Below are 24,593 nucleotides of genomic sequence, written 5' to 3' on the forward strand. Positions count from 1 at the left end.
CCATTTGGCACCCCCAAACGATTTTGGGGGTGCCGTAGGCACCCCCAAAATTTTGTGAACAATACCCCCCCCAAAAAAAAATTACCCCTACCTTGGGGGTGCCGTAGGCACCCCCAACGATTTTGGGGGGGGTATTTACCCCCCCCAAACCATTTTGGGGGGGTAAATACTCTCCCCAAAATAGAAAATCTCTAACAAAAAAAATTTTTGCGCGCTTCGCGCGCATTTTTAATACTGAATTTTTTATAAAATTTAAATTACCCCCCCCAAAAATTTTACCCCGGGGGTAAATTTTGGGGGGGGTAAAGAAATTTTACCCCTGCCAACAGATTTCAGGGGGGGTAATTACCCCCCCCAAGCAAATTTTACCCCCGGGGTAAAAATTTTGGGGGGGGTAAAAAAAATTTGCGGCGCGCTTCGCGCGCCATTTTACCCCCCCCAAAACCAAATTACCCCCCCCTTAAAAAAATTTTACCCCCCCCAAAATAAAAAGCTTGGACGCCCCTGGACAAACGAACATTAACACTTTTAGAACTGAATAATCAGAATATAAATTTATAAAAGTCGTAAGAAAAATGCTAGTAAATTTGTTGAAAACTGCTTAAATACATGAAAGAAAGAGAGAGAGAGAGAGGTAGATAGAGAGATATATAGATAGATAGATAGATAGATAGATGATAGATAGATAGATAGAGATAGATAGAGAGAGAGATAGATAGAGATAGATAGATAGATAGATAGATAGAGAGAGAGAGAGAGAGAGAGAGAGAGAGAGAGAGAGCGCGAGAGAAGAGAGTTAAAATCAAAATTATTGATGACAATTAATGCTCATTAAGTTCTAAAATACTCTTACGGACAGACAGGGAAAAATTGTCAATTTAGCTTGCCAACATGGAACTCATTTATTGGTCAGTTCGTTCATCCACTGCACTGGGAGGGGTGGGAATGGCGTAAAGAGGGTGGAAGGGGGAAATTGTTTCACTTTATTAGAGTACATTAAAATCTGGTGTAAGATCCAAGTATTAATATATCCATTACTGAGAGGTTTTTGTTTCTCGAGAGTAGTGTTTCAGGGTAATGGGGACTTTTCAAATACTTTTAAGCACGGAGGGACGTACGAACAGACGGACATTAGAGTATAGCTACACTATTTATAATAGCTGCTTTCCTTTTTACTATAAAACAAAACCATACATTCTTACACACACACACTCACACAAACATACACAGGAATACTTACACACACACACACACACACACACAGGAATACTTACACACACCTACACACACACACACAGACATACACAATGGCTTTCTCATTCCTTACACAAAACATTACATTTTGGTTTTATCGATAATTACGTGCACTGTGTTTATTTTAGATCATAACAAATATGAAATTTTAGTGAAACAATGATGTTTTAATTTTATTTTTGTGAAAAATGTTAAATTATGTACAGAACAAATAATGGTAAGCCATTTTCTTATTTATTTCATGTATTGCTATTTAATATTTATAAATTTTTGTAAGAGAAGCTTTATTATAGTTAGGTTCCGTCCGTACGTATCTCTTATCGTTAACGCATGTTAGAATTGTCGTATAGATTTCAAATATTGCATGAAGATTACTGTAACAGTTAGGTATAATTTTACAAGCATAACAACTTTAACAAAAAGTGCTAATGTCAATTTTCAGCATGGTGCTATTTTAGCTTTTTTAAAAACATTTTTATATGTTGAAATATTGATTACTAGAAAAATTAAGAAGTAAGCAAAGCATCTCTATAATCAAGATTAAAAATGTTAGTATGTCCATAAGTATGTAATTTGGGATAGATTATCACGACAACAAAGTGGAAAATTTAATTCGTCGCTACTCTATATTTGTTAATGTTCGTATGTCTGACCAACTGCTTTGTTGAGCTTAGCTTTTATGGATGTTGTCAAGCTTGTTTTAATGTAGTTTATAAATTAGGGAGTGAACATTGGGCTGTTTATTACACTAGTCCCCAAAGTCTTATGATAATGTAATTCTTATTAATTGGCTTAACTTTGATTGTTTGGTTCGTTTTGTTGAGTGCCCAAACGTTTTAACCACTACATTATTGTAATCTACAGAAGGGGTAATTTTGTTTATCATAAATAATCGTTTCAGGTTCACTATCAGATGATCTGGATGGCATGGACTTTAATCTTCCTCCAAGACTCGGTGAGAGCTGACAGAGGGATAGACAATAAATCTATAAGTATAGATGTGTAGCTCTTATGTTGGGGACCTTATCGTCTGCTACTAAATTGCTTCTTACTCTTTTGTAACGAAATGGCTGTGTTGTTATTGCCGCCATTATTAGCTGATATTCAAAAACTCCATTGAAAGTGGGCACAGGGTCCTCAGGATGGGGACATACGGTTATTAAACCCCTTTCCCTTCTATTGTTCTACTCTAATCGATAGACAGAAAGACAAACATATAGAAATCTAGTAAAATTATAAAAATATGATTGAATATTAATAGATAGACATTAGAAAAAATATAATAGGCATATATGTAGACAGACAGATAGGTAGACAGGTTGATAGATAGATATAAGATAGAATTAGTCAGATAAATATGTAGATTTGTGTTAATTAACAAGTACATTGTTTCTAGTAGGACTTCGAATCCGATTAATATCCGTTGGATTAGAACCAGTTCTTCGCGATACTGAAAAATCATGTATCGTACCGTATTATATCCAATTTTCTACGAATATTAAAATTACAATCTTAATATTAAAACCAGTTTTGTTAGCCCACGTGCCTAGGGCATATCGGTGCTAACAAAACTGGGTTTAATCTTATAATTATACATTTATATGTATGTCCGCGGAAAGCTGTGTATAATACAATGCGATAAATAAATATTATGCAGGTGGAGCAGAGCTGACAGGAGTTCTAAATCTTCTAGAGAGAGACAGAGAGCTACAAGATCTTTTAGGAGATGTTCAGGTTTGTATTCATTTATTGTTAGGAAAAGTTTCGTAATATATTTTGTTGTATGGCTTCGAGACCTAATAATATCTGCTGGATTAGAACCGGTTCTCAGTCATACTGAAAAAGCATGTACAGCATCGTATTACAGCCAATTTTCCACGAATATAAAGATAACAATGATAAAAATTAACACCCGAGCCTTTGATTCCTCGGGTTTTAATTTTATAATATTTCATGTTAATAACCGCGGAATACTGTCTATAATACGAAGAAATAATACTGTTCCATATTTACATTGCTCTGTGTAGATTTTTTTTACATTTTAAGTAAAAACCACAATGCTTGATTTTTAAAAGGTAACATTTTTCCATTTGGACATATAATTACATCTTAAAATGAAATGGACTATTTTCTCCTAATGTTCTTGAAAGACAAACCAAAAAAACATATTTAAAACAACCTTCTCCTTTACATTCATATTTCATAAATTACTTTAAGGTTCGAACTTCAATTAGCATGAAATCATACAAATTAGAAAGATGAGAGGAGAAGTGGGAAAGAAAACCTCTTGAAAGAGATGGATATTCCCTCATTTTTTTGACATCACATATCTGATTTTTTGAGACACGTTGTCCAGTTACATATTTCGCGCAATAGCGAGAATTAATCTGTTTTTTTGTATTTTAAGGATCGAGCCGAGACCCATCGTATAAATTATTCCCGGCTGAAGTTAGAACATACTAAATTAATTCATCAGGTAGAGTATTGTAACAGGGAGGGATGGTTCTTTTCAAGATAATTTAAAAATCTGTTTAAATAACTTCCTTATAGATCACTATTGTGATATACATATTTTCAATGTTAATTACAAAAAAAAAATATTCTTATGAGGAGGCAGGGGAGGAGGGGATATTGAACTATGAATTGTACTTGCTTCCTAATTTTATATACACGTTCTCTTCTTCGTTTCCTTAAAAAATTGGAATTAGGTCAAACATATCAGCACTGTCTAAACTTGCTTACCAATTCATAATTTGCGGTAAACATCTATTTACTGTACATTGTCTTATCCCTCCCTGCTAAAAAGTGACAGTTTATGAAAATTTAGATTTAATGAAAAAAGCTTCGACTTTTCTAAAATCTTAAATTTAAATACTAATTGAAATACTTAGAAAATCAATATGTAAATTCTAATTGATTAATCCAATAATAGGACCAATAGGAACAAAATGGTGGAACAGTCCGACCACATTAATGGTTTTTAAGTGTACCAATGATATTTTACCGACTGAAAATTTGTTCGCTAACATAATGGGATTAAATAAATGTAAAAAAGTAGTCTAATATGAAATCCTCTTTAAGTTTGATGATTTATTTTGTCTAATTAAACATCTAAAATAGTAAATCTATTCTCTAGACAAAACATTTGGAAGCAGCGTTAAGCGAATCTGAAGCAGCTAATCAACAATTAAAAGAACAACTAAGGTTAATTTTTTTTCTAATTTTAGCACGCAAATCATGTTCTATTTACTAGACCTTTGTTTCCCTAACACTTTCACTATATCGTAAATAAAACTTTAATCACCGACCATTGAAATGTAATTAAACGTAAGTTACACAAACCTATTGTATAAAGTAGTAAGGTTTTTCGTCTGTATCATAAGATTTTAACAATTACTCAACCGATTAAGTTCTCCCTTTAAGGGAAGCTTACCATTGGTTTCGGGATAGCTTTAAGCTGTTTTATTTATAGATTTAAGTCTTGGGGAGGGGGAAGGGGTAGGCTGTTTTATTGCCCATAAATTTACCCTTCGAATATAGGGAACTAGATGCTAGGAGTGCAACCACTAGTCCTTTGAATAAAAACATGATTTGACCAAATATTAGCCACCCCCCCCCCAAAAAAAAAAACCCGCTATAATAAAAAATGTTAATCCAAATTTTGAGTTCTATATGTCAACCAGAAAATAAACAGATAAATTCTTAAATTAAATACTCTTCTATTGATATATATACATCTATCTACACAGCACCCAAATAATCTAAAATATTACTCGTTTTTGCTGCGCTACAAGTAGACATGATTGTTCTTGTTTAGTGAAGTATCTGAAAAAGCCATCAGAGAGAATGAAGAACTCAGATCTAAAATACAACAAATTCTTGCCCAGGTTTTGAAAAAAAAACTTCTCTGTAATTTAATATTTCTGTCTGTCCATTCGTCAGCCACGTTTAGGGGAACTTGATTTTATACAAATGAAAATCTACTGTATAACCTACGTAGGTATACTTGATCACATTGGTGTGTCTGTAATGCTCGAAAAGAATCATTGAAAAAAGTTTGACATATTCTTTTTTGTAATTAAGGCAAAGCTTGTCAGCAGTGACGTGCAAAGGATTTTACCAAAGGGGGGGGGGGGGGGTTGCGCAAAACACTCACAAAAATATTGATACCTATCTTATTCCAATATCGAGACGGGTGTTGTTATGCTAAAAGAAGGACTAATAGTTTGGAAATTGGAGGAAATCAAATGTCGCCTTCAATTTATGTGTTTTAGACATGTCGTCTTCTTTATTTGATTTCCTCCAATTTCCAAACTATTAGTCCTTCTTTTAGCATGACGGTGTATCAGTGGGGTTTTGAGGGTCATAGTGGGTGGACACCTGCTTGTCAATTAAGCATAACCAATTGTTAAGGGTCCTTATGGGAAGACACGAGTGGAATGGGTGGAAAGAATCCAAACTCAAGTCGAGGACACTTGGAAACAAAAATATACAGCTTCCATAGGTAAATCATGCCTTATTATTATTTATATAACAAATAAACATATTCAGCATTAATGGAATAAGATATACGTGGATACTATTACAGGGGAAAATTTGTTGTCAACTTAGCTTTCTAATATGGACCTCATTTATTGGTCAGTTAATTCATCCAGTATGATGGATAAAGGGGGTGGATGGGGCTATCTGCAAGTATTTGTTTTTATCCGAGTACATGAAAATCTGTGGCAACATCCAAGTAATAAAATATCGATTTAAGCAATGTTAGTTTTACCTATTGGCCAATTCAGGGATCTAAGGGGTTAAGACAAAGTCCGATAAATTGATGTACATCCACATTGATGATACACAAAATTACCCCTTCTTTAGATTACAAACAGTGGTTGAAATGTATGAACTCTCAACTTAATGAACTAACCAACGAAAATTCAATAAAAGTCCCCAAAGTTGTTAAGCCAATGAATAAGAAAACGTTATTATAAAACTTTGGGGACTAGTGTAATAAATAGCCAAATATACCTTTAAACTGACAAGGGCTAGCTGTAGAGTAATTTTGCCAGCAATAAATGTTCTAAATTGACTTAACCCAATATACAATATTAAGAGGAACTAGAGACCTGTCAATTGGAATTACAAAATGTTAGGCAAGAAAATAATCAACTCAGACATAAATTTCAGGTAGATAGATAGATACATTTTCCTGTTAAACACTATATAACCATTGAACCAATTGAGTTAAAGTTTAAATAAAATAGAAGATAGATCGATAGGAAGATATTAAAATAGATAAAAAGATATTTAGAATTGATAACATTTTTCCAGTATGGCTTCGAACTATCCGCTGGATTAGAACCAGTTCTTTGTTATACTGAAAAGCCATGTATTACAGACAATTTTCCTCAAATATTAAAAAAATGAAAAATCATGAAATTAAACAAGTTTTGTTATACCGGACCTTCAGCCACTCGGGTCTAACAAATCTGGTTTTAATCTAATTATTTTTTATTCTAATATCCGCAGAAAGCTATAAATGGTACCATGCAATAAATAACTATTCTAGGTTGGAATGTCTGAGGTGGATAACACAATGAAAGAAGTCGTCTTCCAGTTAGAATCTAAAATTGAATCTCTTAACAAAGAAAATTTAAATTTAAGTAAGTTGTCTAATAATTTTCGATAAAAGTTATATGATGTCTGCCTGTACACTCCCCCTTTTTTTTATTTTGAAACAAGGGAGGGGGTTAGTTTTTTGTGTGTTTGATTTTTTTTCTTTAATCTAGGTTATATTAGGTTCTATTGGGTACAGGGTAGCCCTGCAGGTATAGGCAACCCATCACAGACAGGTTGAAAGAAAAACTACCTCCCTCATTTTGAAATTAATCTTAAAATATAAAGGGGTTGGGAGTTTCGAGCTCGCTAGGCACTTAAGGAATAGCACAAAACTGCCTTTAGGCCATATCATCAAAGATCTTTCATAACATTCAGACATGGTCATACATTCATGTTCTACAAAAAGTTTATTATTCACACAACATAAATCTTAAATAAAAGTAACTGGATGTTCATATGTGTGTTTTCCTTTTCCTTTTAAAACTAAAATGCAAAGTAGAGGGTCGACTTACAGCCCACCCCTGTTACCTCATGTACACCTAGAGGCCTCTAGGTTGTAGCTGCTAGTTAAAAGATAAGGTTTAAAATGTTAAAATGGGAAAAACAAAAAAATCGGTATTAAAAATGAATTTATTTTTACTATCTCAGGAAAAGAGCCCTTACCATTACAGAAAGAGATTGAAAACCTTAATAAAAAGATTGATAAACTTAAAGAATCTAACAGGTAAATTAAACCAATATTCTAAAAAATCCTATAGGTATATTTCCATATGTTTTAATTGTTTAAAAAAGAAAAGCAAATTGTAATACAGTTTTACCTTAGTTATAGAATAACTTTAAATTAATTATAAATAAAGTGAAACTTTCAAGAATGGAAAGGAAAAGGGAAGTTTGATTATAAAGCGACTAAGATTCTCAAAATGCACTTATGATTATTCTGAAACCAGTTTTTAAACGAATAGATTATCTTTTTCAAATGTTAAGTAAAGTAAAGAATTTAACTGTGCATTTTGAGTATTTTATTCGCATGATAATCCGAACTTTAATTGCTTAAAAGTTTCACTTTACTTAAAATCATTGGATCATGGAAAGAAAACGAAGTAGCGGGTTTCGTCGTATTTTCACAGTAGCTATTCTTTTATTTATTGCCCCTGTGGAGGGCTCTAACCCTGCGGGACCACTTTACTAACCCTGCGGGGCATTCATTAACATTTACCTAACCTAAAATAATCAAAAGCTACTGCGCGACTATGGCTCAACACGTAGCGCATCCGCTCGTCGTCGGGTAGGTGATAGGTTCGAATCTCGGTCCGACACCGCGTCATAACTAAAGACGTTAAAAATGATTCCTACTGCTGCTATGTTAGGTGCGCAACATAAATAGTTAGAGTAGGAGGAATTCCTTGGCCCAAAACAGGCGCAACTCACTACCATGCACAGTTAGGACTTCTCAGACAAAGGTCGTGCAATCAAAGGGTTGGTTGTCTGATTGGCAAATGGACGCTTTACACCGCAATCATAGGGCTTAGGGCTGACAACCTTATCCCATATCCATAAAAAAGCCTCATTGTTACAGAAACACTGAAAAATTGTCAGCGGCCTATGCTCCCCCTGTGGAGTGAAAAGGGCTTGTTACTGTTTTTTGTTGTTATTGTGAAAATACGACAAAACCCACTGCTTCGTTTTCTTTCCATGTTCCCAATTATTTTCAGTAACGTAGCTAATAATAAAAATACTTTACTTGTAAAAAATCTAATACTTTTTTTATTTGTAGAAGTTTAACAGAAAACCAAGAGGAAAATTTAACAAAGATGAACCAACTTACTTCAAAACTTAGGTAGGGGGAATAAAATTACATAACATAGAGCATGTTTTAACCTATATATATGACAAGAGAGTTACTCAAGAGATATACTGTCTGATTCCACAATAGGAGAATACTAAAGGAACATACAAGATACATCATTGGATTAAATTGTGTACACATTTTGTTACGTAAGGTCCTCATTTTTTTATTTCGTTCGTATTATGAGTCAGCTATGAATTGTCGCATATTTTAGGATTAAGCTTTTGATGGGTAAATTAATTCGTGTAAAAAATTCTTTCCTAGTATAATGTAAAGCAAAAGACAAAATATACCTTTATTAAGTTAGTTTTGGAATTCTTTTTTAAAAGTTAGCTGTCTAAGAATAAATTCGTCTCAAATTTCGTCGACCGTATCTAGTATATAATAAAAAAAATGCAAACAACAGATCTGTCTGCAAAAATTCCTTTTTAATTTTGACGAAAAATGGGGTCAGTTAGACTATCTAGATATACTATGTCTATTTTTATGGCATAATAGTGGATTAATATTATATAATACAATGTGGAACAGAGAAGAAACACGATCAACTTAGATTATCAAGTAATAGAAAAAAAAACATCTTTTTATCATAAATTTAAAAGCTTATCATAGGTTTTGTGATTATTTTATATGTATTAGTTTTAGAGGGACGACTTCGACCCTCCCATAATAAATTAATCGAACCCAGAACTTCTTTACTTTACAGAGCTTAAATTGAAGGTGCTGGGTAGGTTGAAATAGCCTAAATACCTCAATTTAAGATGTCTAATCCTAATAGAAATATAGTATATCTATAATACAAAGTAGGACGATGTCTGTCTGTTTGTAGCGAAGGATCTTGCTAACCGCTGAACCGATCGGGTTTTTCTTTACATGGTAGCTTCTCATAGGTCCCGATACACTATTTTCTATCCTTGGGGAGGGGGGACACCCCCAACCCCCCAGAAAAGGAATTTTTTAAAAACTAAAATAGTAGAGTCGACTAACCCCCCACCCCCCAAAAAAATTTAATTTTTCTTTTAAATACGAAAAATTAGTTTGATAAACCTCTTGGGGCAAAGCCTCTAGAGGCTAGGGGCGAAGCCGCTAGCATTTTATAAAGTAAAGGATCCTTTCTTTGAAAAATTTCTAAAAATTAAATAATTGGCCCTTCCTACTAGAAATCTAGTACATGGATGTGAAGATACTCTGGATAAACTTTTTAAAAACAAAACTTTAACCATTGTAAGATAGGAAAATGGGGGAGAATTTGGTTAAAACTTTGCCATCAACACGCATTCTCTTATTTCCACCTTTTTATTATCTTCTACTTTGCCCCAAGCCTCTAGGGGATTTAATTTCGGTAGGGGAGATAGTCACATTATGATATAATTTAGTAGTTGCTGCGCCTCTAATATCTAGGGGCTCTGCATTCAAAGGAGGTAGAAAATGGCATAAAACCATAAAATTGGTTAGCTAAATACCAACCCAGGACTTTTGTTGAGATCACTAAAATGGAGAACTCAATCTGTTTCAACTTCCATAGTTACTGAAAACGTAAGCTACTGACAAAAGAACATTAATACTCTATAAAACAGGATTATAGTTTTTGTCAGTTGTACAGAACTGAGGTGGATTCTTTAAAAAAAAATTCGTGAAAAAATCCACCAAAATCACATTAAAAAACACGAAACACGAAAACAATTTTGCCCCACTAAGCGATTAGTGGGGCAATTTTTTTTAAAGAATCCACCTCTGATTGAGTTCTACATTTTAGTAAGCTTTACATCGGTCTTTGGAAGGGTTATAGGCTATTGTATTTTTAAATTTAAGTTTTTAGATGGTTAAATGCTATTTTTATGCTTTCCGTATCTTTCTCAAGATTGTTTCTTTATGCTATTGCCACAGTCGTTAATTTAAGATTAAAATATTGTTTATTACTTTTATTTATTCACTTTTTTGATCTATTTGTTTTTTTTGAATCGATAGAAATTACCTACAAACCTTTTCTATTATGCTAAATTGGTCAGTTGAATTTGGGTTACCGATTGTGTACACAGTTTCCTCGGTGTTTCCTCATCTTATCTCAATATTTACTACTAGCTAAAAAACTTCAAACTTCCAAAAAAAATCAAATTTGAGTGTATAAACGATTTAAATGTTGATTTTTTTTGGAAGTTTGAAGCTTTTTTTTTAGCTATTAGTAAATATTGAGATAGGATGAAGAAACACCGAGGAAACTGTGTACACAATCGGTAACTCAAATTCAACTGACCGCTAAATTGTTTATCTTTCTGTAAATCCCCTAAAATATTGTATAATAATTTCAGCTATACGGAGTCGACATTTAGCATGGAGGAGGGAAGATTAAAAACTCGGATAGTTCAACTTCAGGCGGAAAGGGACGCTGGCAACGTTCAAATTAGGTGAAAAATATCTATGATTTTCAGGGAGGGATTTTGTATCTGAAGACAATTTGACATTTGCCAGAATTAGTAAAAAACATTTTTTAGGTGACCAATTGAATTTTAGCTAAATATTTTAATACATCACATAAAACCAAGCTTTAAGAAATTCTCTGAGCTCCCCTTGTAAAGTGCTTAGCGTAAATAGAACCCCCTCCCCCTTTTTTTAGTAAATTGAAAAATGAGGGGCTACCCTGTACATAGTGTAACCTAACCTAACCTAACAAATGATACAGAAAAACTAACGCATCCTTCCTTATTTTCAATGTATTTTAAATCGAACAGGTAATTTGGGATAAACCGACAAACCATCTTATAGTAATACTAACAAGTTTGTATTTATTTTTAGAAATTTACAGAAGGAATTAGAGAAATATGAAGAAAAAGTTCAAAATTTGCAGATTGAAGTAAAAAAGTTGACAAAAGAGATTGCCCATGCTAGCAAGAATGTTGAAGAATCTGATAGATTAGCCAAAATTAAGGTTCATATACAGGGATTTAAAGGGATAAGACAATGGCTGATAAATTGATGTACATTTCCAATGACAATACACAAAATTACCCCTTCTGTAGATTAAAATTCTTGGTTGAAATGCTTTTAACACTAAACTTAAATAGCCAACCAATCAAAATTCTCTAAAGTCTCCAAAGTTGTAAAACCAAGGAATGAAAAACATTATTGTAAAACTTTGGGGACATCCCATTGTCCCTCTCTTTCTGTATGGTAAGTTCTGTCCAAAAGTAGCGCAGCATCAGCAATCTGTCAAAGAAAAGTAAACTACAAATGTCTATTTCACATTAAAACGTATGGATTTTTTTAAAAATTACTTTTACTGAGTGATATTCTGACAGACGTCCTTCTGACCTAATTATAGGATGCTGTAAGTATTGGTGCAAAAAATGGGGGCGAATTTCAAATTGATTTGACGGGGCTGGTTTTTTTACGTCACAAGTGAAGAGAAAACCCCATCTCTTTTCTAGGGGGTTTCTTTCACCCTTCCCTTTTCTTTCCCTTCACTTGTGACGTAAAAATATAGCTAGGACGTTTAAGCTTCCCTTTTTTCGAGTTTAATGCACTTTGGTGTAGGCTAACTTTTGTGCGTTTATAAAATGTCTAATATTCTTATGATTAACAAAAATAGGAATACGGTCGGGTCGATGCCTGCCAAATGAAATAGTTATTTTTGTAGGTATCAGAAATGGAGATTGAGAATGCAAAACAAATTTCAGCAATTAGAAGAGAAAGGGACAATATATATAAGGTAGACTTACAAGTCTGGGATCTAAAGGGATAAGGCAATGGCCAATGAATCGATGTACATACCCTTATAATGATATACATAATTACCCCATCTGTAGATTATACTTAGAGATTGAAACGTTTGAATACCTAACTTGATAAATCACCCAATCAAAATTCAAGAAACGTCCCTAAAGTTGTTTAGCCAGCGAATGAGATTACCTTTAGGTACTAGTGTAATAAACAGCAGCCCAATCTACCCTCCGTCCATGCTTACAAGTAGCTAGATGTATGTTGTTTGTTAGCTCTCTGTTCATTAAGATCTCTCAAATGGCTGCACTAAAACATCTGCAATCCTACTATATAAAGCAGTAAGCTTTATTTTTGTATCGGTAACCACTCAACCAATAGGGTTTTCCTTTACAGTTCTTCTTATAGGTCCAGGGAGGTTTTTATCTATTTTAGGGGAGGGTATCTCCACACCGAAATAAAAATTGCCGCTCTTCCCCCCCCCCCCCCTAAGCGCATCTGATGGCATCTAATGGCGAAGCCGTTAGTTATATACTAAAGATGAAACACAAGAAAAGTATTTTACTTAAAGAATTGAATTTTATTAAAGAGTCTGTTTAAAAATCTTTATGCCGTAATCATTTTTAAAGATTTAATTGAAGTATTCAATTTAAAAAAAAAATATTGTTGGTCTGCTTTGTTTAGCAAATTGAGTATATAATTGTCTTTTTATAAGATTTTCTATAAATGCAAGTATTATTTATTTTAGAAGTTTTGCAACAATTTTACTTAATTTTTTTACAGCTTTCCGATTTGTATTCTGCTTATTTAGTTCTGACACTCTACAAGTGTTAATATTCTTTTGTCCTACCATTTCATGGCTTTGCTTTTATGGATGTTGTCATCCTTGTTTATTTTTATTTTTTTATTTTTTAGGAATTACAAGACATGAGAGAAAGATATTGTAATTTAAAAGAAAGATTTGATTCAATTCATATCAACTATAAGAAAGAAAAGGATGGTCTTAGAGAAGCTTCAAATAAAGAAAGAGAAGAGGTAAAATTATCTTGGAAACTCAGAAATCAATAAATGTAAAAGTATAGATGTATAAACCCAGACAACTATCTGGCCTCAGTGGTGGGAACCTTTTTTGTCTGCCAGTTAATTGCTTCATTTTATTTTTTTGCGACTTGGCGGTAATATTTTCGACGATATTCAAAGACACAATTGAAAGTCGGCACAAGGCGGCCCCTACCCTGTGGGTGGTGTTACATATAGCTCGTGCCCCATCTATTCATTTTCTTTAATTATCCGTCCATCCATTCTTGACTATTTTCTAGTCCAATTCAAAGATTAACTGCAATAATCATTAGATTTTAAAAGTTAATTTCTGTAAAATCTATCTTTTTTAGTGATTTATTGACCATATCTGCTTTATAATCAAATTTCATAATCTTTTAATTTTTTTTCTAAATAACACTTTTATTTTTACTTAGGATGAAAACAGGATTGTAGATTATGAGACTAAGATTGGAGAGCTTAGTACAAAATTGAAAACCTCAGGTAATAATCATAAACACAAATATATTTCTTTTAAATTTCGTAATAATAATCATTTAAATCTTAACATTTTATATTAAGTTAAAATCAAGTCCCTTTAAAGATCCTAAAAATAGATACTTAAAACAAAAAAAATATAAAGGGATAAAAGACCTAATGGAACAAAAGACCTTATTTCTAATCTATTTAATGATTAGATTAATAATTAGATTTATGACGTATTTACTAATATGCAGAGTACAAAATGCAAAAGCTAGAAACAGAAATCCACCACATGAAAACAAACAGAGACCAAGTTCTGCAAGCCATGGAGGACGACATCCGAAAATTAGCGCGCGAAAACGCGGCATTGAAAGAAGAAAATGTGATAGTTACACGTGATATTAGAAATATATTGGCGGAAAGAGATGATATTCTTGCCATGAGCAGAGCAAAGGAAGACGACTTTCATGAAATATGTCAGGTAAATTAGTTTTTGAGAAAAAGAAGCGATTAGTAAGTCATCAAAGTCTTATTCATTTGCAAAGCTCTCTAATATACATTCTCAAAGGGACATTTTACCACCTAGCTCCTAGATTATTTGTAGCACAGGAACCGTTCTTATATTTTCAAAAAATACAGTTCATAGCGGTTCTAACGGTATGCGTAACATTTTTCTACCATTAACACAAGCCGCGCAATTTGAATTTTAAAAATGTACGCACGTCTTTTTGCAAGAATTATTGTCTAATATTTACTAATATACTCGCAAGTCAAGTTTTAAGTCAGTTGGGACATTTTAACACTTAGCTCCTTAACTATACGTAGCAGAGGAATCGTTCTTATATTTCCAAAAAAAAGACTTCTTATCGGTTCTAATGATATGCGTAACATTTTTCTACTATTAACACAAGCCGCGCAATTTGAATTTTAAAAATCTACGCATTTTTTTTTGCTCACCCTTTATATTAAAGTAACAAGATGTTGTCTGTCTGTACCAGAGGATCTTGCTTACATCTGAACCAGTATGGTTCTCCTTTACATGGTTGCTTTTCAGTCCAGGGAAGGTTTATAAATACTTTCTTGAGGGTACCTTCACCCTCCCAAGATAAATTTGTTAAAAACTAAATTTAAAAGGGGGGGGGGGGGGGTAGCGGGGGGGGGGGGTTGTGGTCAACCCGCTCTTAAAATTTTTTATAATTTTTTTTTAAATCTAAACTAAAAAAAATTGGGTTATCGAATTCAACTCCCCATATATAGAGGCTAGTATTTAATATTTGAAAATAAAAATTGTTTACTTGACCAAATGCTTTGTTAATATCATAGATACAAAAATTAGGTTTTTTTATGTATAGATATTTTTGAACCTAGTAATAGTGTCAAACTTTTTATCTTTGAGACGTAACAAAAATCCATCTCTTTTTTAGGGGTTTCCTTTCCCACCTCCCCTCTCATCCTTCGATTTTTGTTACGTCACAAAGATAAAAAGTTAGACACTATTACTAGGTTCAGCTTTTTGTAATTAAAAACTTTCTTCAAGATTACTTCTTAGTTTTCGCTTTGATTTAAACTAAAATAAAATAACCCCAAAAGAAAGAATTTGTAAAAACTTAATCTTATTATTTTTACATCACAAAGCTTGACCTGTTCCTTCTTTATATAATTGAAATTTTCTTTTTCTGTAGAAATTGGAGAAATCCGCCAGAGACCTGTCAGTAGAAAGTGCCAAAAATGAAAAGGAATTGAATGCAAAGGTTTACATTTTTTTTTCTTTCTTCTATTTTGACTCTTTATATTTCACCTTTATTCAGGAAAATAGATTAAAAAAAAAACCGCTAAACCGATACCTAGTCCTTTACAGTGTAACTTCTCAAGAATCTAAAGTGATAAAACAAAAGCCGATAAATTGATGTTCATCCCCAATGATGATACTTAAAATTACCACATCAATAGATTAAAATTAGTGGTTGAAACGTTTGAACACTAAACTAAATGATCCAACCAGTCAAAATTCACTAAAGTCTAAAAAATTGTTAAGCTCACGAATAACAAAACAGTTATTTTAAAACTTTGGGGATCTGTGTAATAAACAGCCATTTGTCCCCTCTCTCTCTCTGGTAACTTCTCATAGGTACTAAGAAGGTTTATAGCTATTTTGGAGGAGGGTGTCACCTCCCACCACCTGAAGAGTCCCTCCAGGGGCGTGTAGCCGCTAGCATTACTATTTAATATTTTTACTGCATTTTTGTAGGGTTATTAGATTTAAGTTATATGATGTATTTGTGATATATTGGAAGGTGGTATTATTTTGTTTTCACTTAGAGAATAGGGGATTTTAACATTATTATATATTATTTTCTTATTTCATTTCGTCTTAGGAAAAATGCTCAAATGTTTTAGAAAACCGTAAAATAATTATGTAAAAGAGGTACCAAACAAGTTTTGATTCTGCCCCAAACAAAGTTACAATTTTGTAATGTTAGGCTCGTGATATAAAAAGCTTAAATTCCCTTTTTCCTTAAATAGAAATACCATATGGCAATACACATAGTTTAAACTTTTATCATTAGATTGAGCAATAAAATGAGTAGTTATTAGATATCATTTACTTTAAAAATTATTTAAGGATATAAATGAGTTTTCAAATAATTGTGTTTAGTTATTTGATCATCAAACTTAAAATACCTATTTATCACACCGTATTATAGACAGCTTTCCGTGAATATTTAAAATAAAAATATTAAGATTAAATCTAGTAATAACTATATGATTTTTATTCTAAAATTAGTGGGAAATTGTTTGTACTACTATGCTATACATGATTCTTCAATATGGCTGAGAACCCGTTCTAATCTAGAGGATATTAATCGGTTTCAAAGCCATACTGGACAAAATATTATGCATATATGCATTTCTTTTAAATAATGACTCTAGCGGAAAGTTTAGATGAATTATGTTTTTCTTTGTATAAAGAATACTTCTTGTTATTTGTATCTATTAATAAATAATCTTTGTTGGCCAATATAAAAGTTCTCTTACCATTATCTTCATTATACCGCTTAGCCAGAGCAAGGGCGTTCATAAGGGGGGTTATGTCAGTTATCACACTCGTACGTTTGTCCTGCTTTTACCCACACGGAAATTATTTCCAAAAAAAATCGCAAAACCTATACGTTATTTTCAGTTGTCGTTGGGGGGTGAAACACATATTAAAATTGATGACCTTTCCATATATTCCCAAACATTATTTTAGATTTATTTCGCTTGTTGGCTATACCTTTTTTTCTGCGTTTGTCCTCCTAGTACGTTAGTCGGCGTACCCCTTGTCGTACTAGAGACGTTCAAAATTTTATACAATATTTCTGATACATGTTTCCGTTTTGTAATTTCTAGTTGTCTTTTTTTGAAATGTTCAATGGGGATGTGAACAAGAAACTTCGCAAAATGGCTAAAATCTGCCTATGACCAATATTGAGCAATTTTTTTTAAATTAGCAGATTTTGATGTCTTTTTGAACAAACATTCAACTACTATATTATATAGGAATTTACACAGCCCTTGTGAAAAATTGTTTATTCCTCTATTAGTTGGTAAAGAACATTGCCTTTTTGGTCGGTTACTAATCTCATTACTTCTGATTAGACATGGTTTCTTACATTATGAGATCACAGATGAATTTAGCTAACAAAGACAGAATTATAGTAAACTGAAATAAACATAATAATATAAAACCAAATTATTAGAGGCTCTAGGAGCACTTGAGGTGAAATTTCGATAACTCAATTTTTTAAAAGCGAAGCTTTTCTATAATTAGGGTCGGTTAAAAGCGAAGCTTTTCTATAATTAGGGTCGGTCCGTCCGTACGTCCGTCCGTAACGGATAGCTTTTTTCCTTAATTTAAGCATGTTAGAATTGTCCTATCGATTTCAAACTTTGCATGGTGATTCTTGTAGTGGTTAGGTACGATTTAGAAAGCGTAGCAACTCTATAATCATTACCATAATGTTGATTTTTTTTACTTTTTTAACAACAAATTTTTATGTGATCTAATTTTCCGATTGATCTGATTTTTTATATACTGATTTCTGGGACAACAAAGTACAATATTATAAGCGAAGAAACTCTATAATTAAGTCCTAAAAATGCAAGTATGTCCAGTCCATAAACATTATTCTGTATCAATCATTTTTTTAACAAATGTACTTACAATTTTGCTTCGACTCTTATACATTTATATTCTGATTATATAGTTCTGACACTATACAAGTAGTAATGTCCGTTTGTCCTACCGTTTCTGTGCTTCGCTTTTATGGATGTTGTCATCCTTGTTATTTAATATATTAAAATGTCTACAAATATCCAGACAACAACAATTATTATTTTACCATCTTTAAGAAACCAAAAGATATTTTTAGTACCCTAAACATGACGTCATACAATATAAATTACTAATGATAGGCTAATACACTGACTAGATTACCAATGTCAGGCCAGTACACATTTGAATTAACCAATGGTAGGCTAGTATAACGTTATTTTTATAGGCATTATAATAAGCTTCAAATTTTAGTTTTAAATATATCAAATTTCATTGAGGCTAAGGGCAAAGCCACAAGTTACATAAACAATGACTTTGACTATAAATAGTTCCATTGTGGGTTCGCATTTAGAATACTAACATTATCTTATGTCTTTTGATGTATATATTTGTAATAGCCAACATAGAATTCCTCCTACAAAGAATTGCTCCATGTTATCAAAATATTAAGTTACTTCAATAAGTTCGAATCTCAGCCCTACACTGCGTTGCAACGAAATACAATAAAAAATGCCTTTTGCCATGACATATATAGTTTGAGTTGGGGAAATGCCTTGGACCCAAACAGGTTCAACACATCTCCTTGAAGTAATAGGACTTTCAACCAAAGGTCTTACAATCAAAGGGTTTGTTGTATCAAGCTCATGCTAATTTAGGTTCGGATAGCCACATGTAATGGTAGTGATCTCGCAATTACTAGCATCCGTAGGCAAGGACGTCCAAGGGGAGGGGGATGGGGGGTCGAATGAGTAGGTAACCACTCCTTAAAAAAATTTAAGTATGACATTAATTCTATTACCTGATTCAAAAAAATCTTTGAAAACTCTCCTTTATACCCCCCTTCCCCCATAAAAAAAGCTTGGTCGTCCTTTCCGCAGGGGCTTGTAGCTTTTATGCTGTTATTGGGTGTAATTCTATAGAAACAATATATATTAACTAGTTAGTATTCAAAAAAGGTCTGTCTTTTATCCTGTGTTATTTACTATTCTCTTACAAATTTATATTTGTTCTAACCATAAAGTGCTCGGATGTTTAGGTTTAGATCTTGTGGGTGTCTTAAAAATTTATAGGGTAGCTGTGCTATTTCATATCAAGGATCTAAGGGATAAGACAATGGCCGATAAATTGTTGTAAATCCCCAAAGATGATACACAAAATAACCTCTTCTGTAGAATAAAACTAGGGGTTGAAACGTTTAAACACTCTACTTAATGAACCAATAAATCAAAATTCAATAAAATCCTCAAAGTTATAAAAGAAACAAATAGGTAGACTAAATTATAAAGCTTTGAGGTCTAGTTTAATAAACAGTTGTCCCCTCTCTCTCTGATTTCATGTAATGTCCAACAAAAATATTATATATTTATTTAAATGCCAAACGCTTTGTTATGGTCAAAGATACACTAATTATATATATACGTAATTTGACGTAAGCATACAAAAATAATATCATTACACACATTCTTCTAATTTTATGCATGGTTTGGTATTTTAATAACCTGGATTGGCCGTTGCAAAAGCGGAAAATACCAATCATATATTTATATTAAAACTAGCGGCTTCGCCCCTAGCATTTAGGGGCTCTGTATTTGATTGGTTAGTTAAACTTCATATAATAGGATTAATGTTTTAGATGCATAAATACAGTAAATTGATACATAAGCTGCGAACAAGATTAAAACTATCCATTGCAGAGTCAGAGGAAGCTAAATTAAAACAGGTATCATAAATTGTAATACACCTATTCTAAATATATTCTAAATCCTAGCCAATTTAGCATAAAGCTGTCTTGTCCCGATTTTAGACGGGTCCGCTTTTTTTTATACCTAATCGTCTAGGATAGAGTTAGAAACCGGGCTAAGTTGTCTATAAAAAGGTATCTACATGCCCCATCAAAAACTCTAATCATTATGGGGTATCTCCAAGATTTCAATTACTTAAGACGGTTTAAATTGTGTGCGAATTGATTTTCTTATTTATACACTTTATTTCAGAAGAAGGTAGCGAATTTTATAAGCCCAGAGGAGCATGACAAAGTCAAACAAAAATTGCGCACACTTGAGCACAAATTGAAACAGTTTAATTGTATCATGGAAAATGTAGAGGTAGGGAATCTTTAAAATCATAATTAGGGAGGGACGGGACATTGGGCTGTTTATTATATTAGTACCCAAAGTTTTATAATAACGATTATTACTTGTTAGCTTAACAACTTTGGGGACTTTTTTATTTTGATTAGTTGGTTTATTAAGATGAGCGTCCAAAGGTTTCAACCAATAATTGTAATCTACAGAAGGAGTAATATTGTATGTTATCATTAGGGATGTACATAAATCTATCGGTAACCAGTAAAATGTTAATTTTTTTCTGTCAACAATTCCTAATCTCTGATAAAAGTTTTGAAACAAGAACTTGCTACTTTTCAAGGTTTCTATTTAATTGCACTCCAAAAATCAACAAAATTTTTACATTTTTATATTGAAATAAAGGAAGTATTTTTGTTACTTAGGATCCTAAAAACGGCCAAACCTATCAAATAAAACTTTTTTATTTCAGGCACATGTATCTAGGGATAAGATAATGGCCGATTAATTGATGTACAATAATTATACACAATTTCCTCTTCTGTATATTATTGGTTGAAACGTTTGAACACTCAACTGAATGAATCCGCCAACTAAAAGTCCCCAAAGTGTATAAGCCAACAAATTAGAAAATGTTTTTAAGAACTTTGGGGACATGTGTAAAAAACAGCCCATTTTTCCCTTTCTTTCCGACATTTACAACTCGACCCAACTCTCGATATTCTAAAACCAGCTATTTTTTAAAAAATTTGTCCTTTGAGAGAAATACGGGGCCAGCTAGGAGAGAACCAGTACAAAGCTACCCTAGAAATTATTCCTTTGCACAGATACTTGGCATCTTATAGCAAACCATAGAGTGACCAGCACAGTTTGTTTAAATATTTATGATTATCCAATACACGGTTTTTCATTGTTTAGTTTTAACAAATCATTAAATATCATTACTTGGATGTTGCACCAGATTTTCATGTAATCTGAAAAAGTAATACTTGCAGCTGGCTAAAATAAGGATATTTACCAACCCTTTCTTTATGTACATTCCTCCCCTCCTACTGGATAAACGAACTGGTCAATAAATTAAGTTCATATTAACAAGATAAATTGACGAAAATTTTTTCCCTGTTAACATATCCACGTGCTTAAATTAAAGTAAGGAATATTTGCAGTTATATATTTTTAGAAAATCACGCAACCTATTTATTTTCAGGGTTTAGAGTGCAAAGTTACTGGTGGGAATAAAGATGTTAAAGCTCTGAGCTTATCCTTGAACAATCTCACACAAATGGAAAATCAATCTCTGGCGGTAAAAAATATATTTATTTGAAAAATTAGGGTTGGGGCGGTCATTTTAGCAAAGTTACATTAATAGTGCAGCAATATAGAGATTTAAATGGAAAAGACAACGACCGATAAATTCATGTATATCCCCAATGATGATACAAAAAATCCCTCTTCTGTAGATTACTTCACTAAAAGTTGTTAAACCAATGAATAAGAAAACGCTTTCATAAAACTTTGGGAACTAGTGTAATAAACAGCTGAATGTCCACTCCCTCCCTGGATTAAATGGCAGGTGTCTAAAAAATCAAAAAGTCCCCAAAGTTGTTAAGCAAACGAATAAGAAATCGTTATAAAAACTATGGGGAATAGTGTTATAAACAGCCCATTTTCCCATTCCTTCCTGGCAGCAAAAGCTAGATAACTATATAAATTATTAAAGTTATGTACATAATTAGCACAAAAAGTGATCTATAGGGCTTAGCTTCTTTTTTCTCAACATCTATTTTCTCTATAAATCTCTGTTTTTAAAAGGAAAGTAATGACATTAAAGTTTTAAAAAAGAAGCAGCTTATAGTGCTTAATACAAAATGACGTCATACAATACAAATGTTCAATGATTGGACAGTATTCATACATTTTTCCTTTGGTCAATTACAATCTATACTGGCCCATCATTATTTATTTGTATTGTATGACATCATTTTTTATCAAGCACTATAATAAGCTGCTTCTTTCTATCCTATCTAATACACGAGAACTATATTTAAAAAAAAAGAAAAATTCCTATGAAACGAGTGAATATTTGTTGTATCACAAGTAAATAATCTAGTGTGTGTTAGTTTGAAAAGGAAATTACCCACTTTGCTAGGTAATGCTTGTCTATTACTCCTCTTTTGTTTGTTAAAACATTCTGCAATACAAATATATAATAAACCTTTCATAGTAAGGGTTTTAAATTAATGGCAGTTTACTAAAGTGGATATTACGACTTCTAATATAACAACCATTTTAACTGTAAAGAATGCTAGTATGTTGTTACTCCTCTTTTGTTTGTCATAACATTCATCAAAACAAATATATAATATACCTCTCATAGTAAGGGTTCTAAATTAATGACAGTTTACTAAAGTGGATATTATGACCAAGGAATGCTTGTCTATTACTCCTCTTTTGTTTGTTATAACATTCTGCAATACAAATATATAATATACCTTTCATAGTACAGGGTTTTAAATAGATTATAGTTTACTAAAGTGGATATTACGACTTCTAATATAACAACCATTTTAACTGTAAAGAATGCTAGTATGTTGTTACTCCTCTTTTGTTTGTCATAACATTCTGCAAAACAAATATATAATATACCTTTCATAGTAAGGTTTTTAAATGAACTAAAGTTTGTTAAAGTGGATATTATGACTTCTATTATAACAACCATTTTGACTGTAAAGAATGCTAGTATGTTGTTACTCCTCTTTTGTTTGTCATAACATTCATCAAAACAAATATATAATATACCTCTCATAGTAAGGGTTCTAAATTAATGACAGTTTACTAAAGTGGATATTATGACCAAGGAATGCTTGTCTATTAATCCTTTTTTGTTTGATATAACATTCTGCAATACAAATATATAATATACCTTTATAGTAAGGGTTTTAAATTAATTATAGTTTACTAGAGTTGATATTAAAGACTACTATCATATATGTTTTTCTGTCTGTTTGTACCGATATGGTTATCCTTTTCAGAGTAGCTTCTCCTTTCAGGTCCTGGGAAGGTTTAAAATTATAACTATACAGAGTACTTCCATCCTACCAAGGGAAATCGCCCCTAAAGAAAATCCCCCCCCCCCCCAAAAAAAAAATCTAAATAAAAAATTGGGTTATCACATTCAACTCTCCCCTTTACAAGTGCCCCTAGAGGCCGCTAGTACAAATATTTAATATACCTTTTATAATAATGGTTTTAAATGAATTTTCTAAAGGGGCTTGGCTTGTCTAAATTCTATTACATTAGTCATTTTTTAGCATAATGAATGCTTGTATATTAATCCACTTTTGTTTGTTATAATATTCTTCAATTCAAATATATATTGTACCTCTTACAGTAAGGTTTTGAAGTGGATTACAGTTTACTATGACGCTGGAATTCTAACAAAGATAATAAAGTCCAAAGGTCAATCAACGTTCAAAAAGAAAGTATTATTTATTTTTAGTTCTTGCGAGACCAAGATGAAGAAGAACAAGATAAATTTAGTTGATATTATTAATTTTTATAATTTTTTAAATCAAAACATAGTCTGGAATTAAACATTATGGGTAAACCTATCTTGTTTAAGGTGTGCCTAAACACTAACTTAGATATGTATATGTAACTTTTATGTGAACCTTAACATGTAAAGCGAAAATTATATAACTTAAGTCAAAATTTTTTAATTTACTTTAATATTATGTATGTAAAGAAATCTCCAAACTTTTTCAGTATTGAAATTATATCTAATTGCTATATATACTTACTTATGTAATAATTACAAATAGTAAGATAATAGTAAGAAAAAGATAAATTTAGTTGATATTTTTAATCAAAACATAATCTTGAATTAAACATTGTAGGTAAACCTATCTTTATTAAAGTGTATTTATAGTTATATTTACTTTTATACGACTTCAACCCTTATATGTAAAGCGAAAATTATAACTTAAGTATATTTTCAAAATTTACATTAATATTATACATATGAAAAGAAAACTCTAAACTTTTTTAGTGTTGAAACTAATTGCTTTATAAACTTAGTAAAAAAATAGGCTTTCATTGCACAACCACTTTAACATCACTTTACTTTATATACTTTTTAAGGGCGAAGATTTTCTATAGTTAAGGTTGGTCCAAAAGACGATATATAAATTTTTATTTATCTCACATGGGGAAAAAAATTTAAAGAATTGTTTAGCAGCTAATAAATTTG

General features: G+C 32.0%; 1 protein-coding gene across 1 annotated transcript; it reads left to right on the forward strand.

Annotated features, from left to right (window-relative positions):
* The first annotated feature begins 1,336 nt into the window (after positions 1 to 1,336).
* Positions 1,337 to 24,330, forward strand: LOC145323237 (uncharacterized). The gene is made up of 22 exons (XM_080165678.1): positions 1,337 to 1,471; positions 2,156 to 2,209; positions 2,912 to 2,988; positions 3,662 to 3,730; positions 4,391 to 4,458; positions 5,072 to 5,141; positions 5,668 to 5,758; positions 6,359 to 6,432; positions 6,815 to 6,908; positions 7,513 to 7,588; positions 8,639 to 8,701; positions 11,020 to 11,115; positions 11,504 to 11,636; positions 12,345 to 12,416; positions 13,340 to 13,459; positions 13,900 to 13,966; positions 14,200 to 14,426; positions 15,628 to 15,696; positions 19,894 to 19,980; positions 20,255 to 20,365; positions 21,552 to 21,647; positions 23,844 to 24,330. The coding sequence occupies exons 1-22, from the start codon at positions 1,453 to 1,455 to the stop codon at positions 23,886 to 23,888; spliced, it is 1,878 nt and encodes a 625-aa protein (XP_080021804.1). The 5' UTR covers positions 1,337 to 1,452; the 3' UTR covers positions 23,889 to 24,330.
* The last annotated feature ends 263 nt before the right edge of the window (positions 24,331 to 24,593 follow it).

This window comes from Acartia tonsa, chromosome 6, assembly GCF_053477335.1.
Source record: "Acartia tonsa isolate MP-2025a chromosome 6, ASM5347733v1, whole genome shotgun sequence".
NCBI classification, from domain to species: Eukaryota; Metazoa; Arthropoda; class Copepoda; order Calanoida; family Acartiidae; genus Acartia; species Acartia tonsa.

Bases quoted from the DNA above. Each gene is read 5' to 3' on its own strand.
- LOC145323237 (XM_080165678.1), top strand. The intron at 5,759-6,358 runs GTAAATCATGCC...TACAATATTAAG, and splicing joins AAAATATACAGCTTCCATAG to AGGAACTAGAGACCTGTCAA. The intron at 19,981-20,254 runs GTATCATAAATT...ACTTTATTTCAG, and splicing joins AGGAAGCTAAATTAAAACAG to AAGAAGGTAGCGAATTTTAT.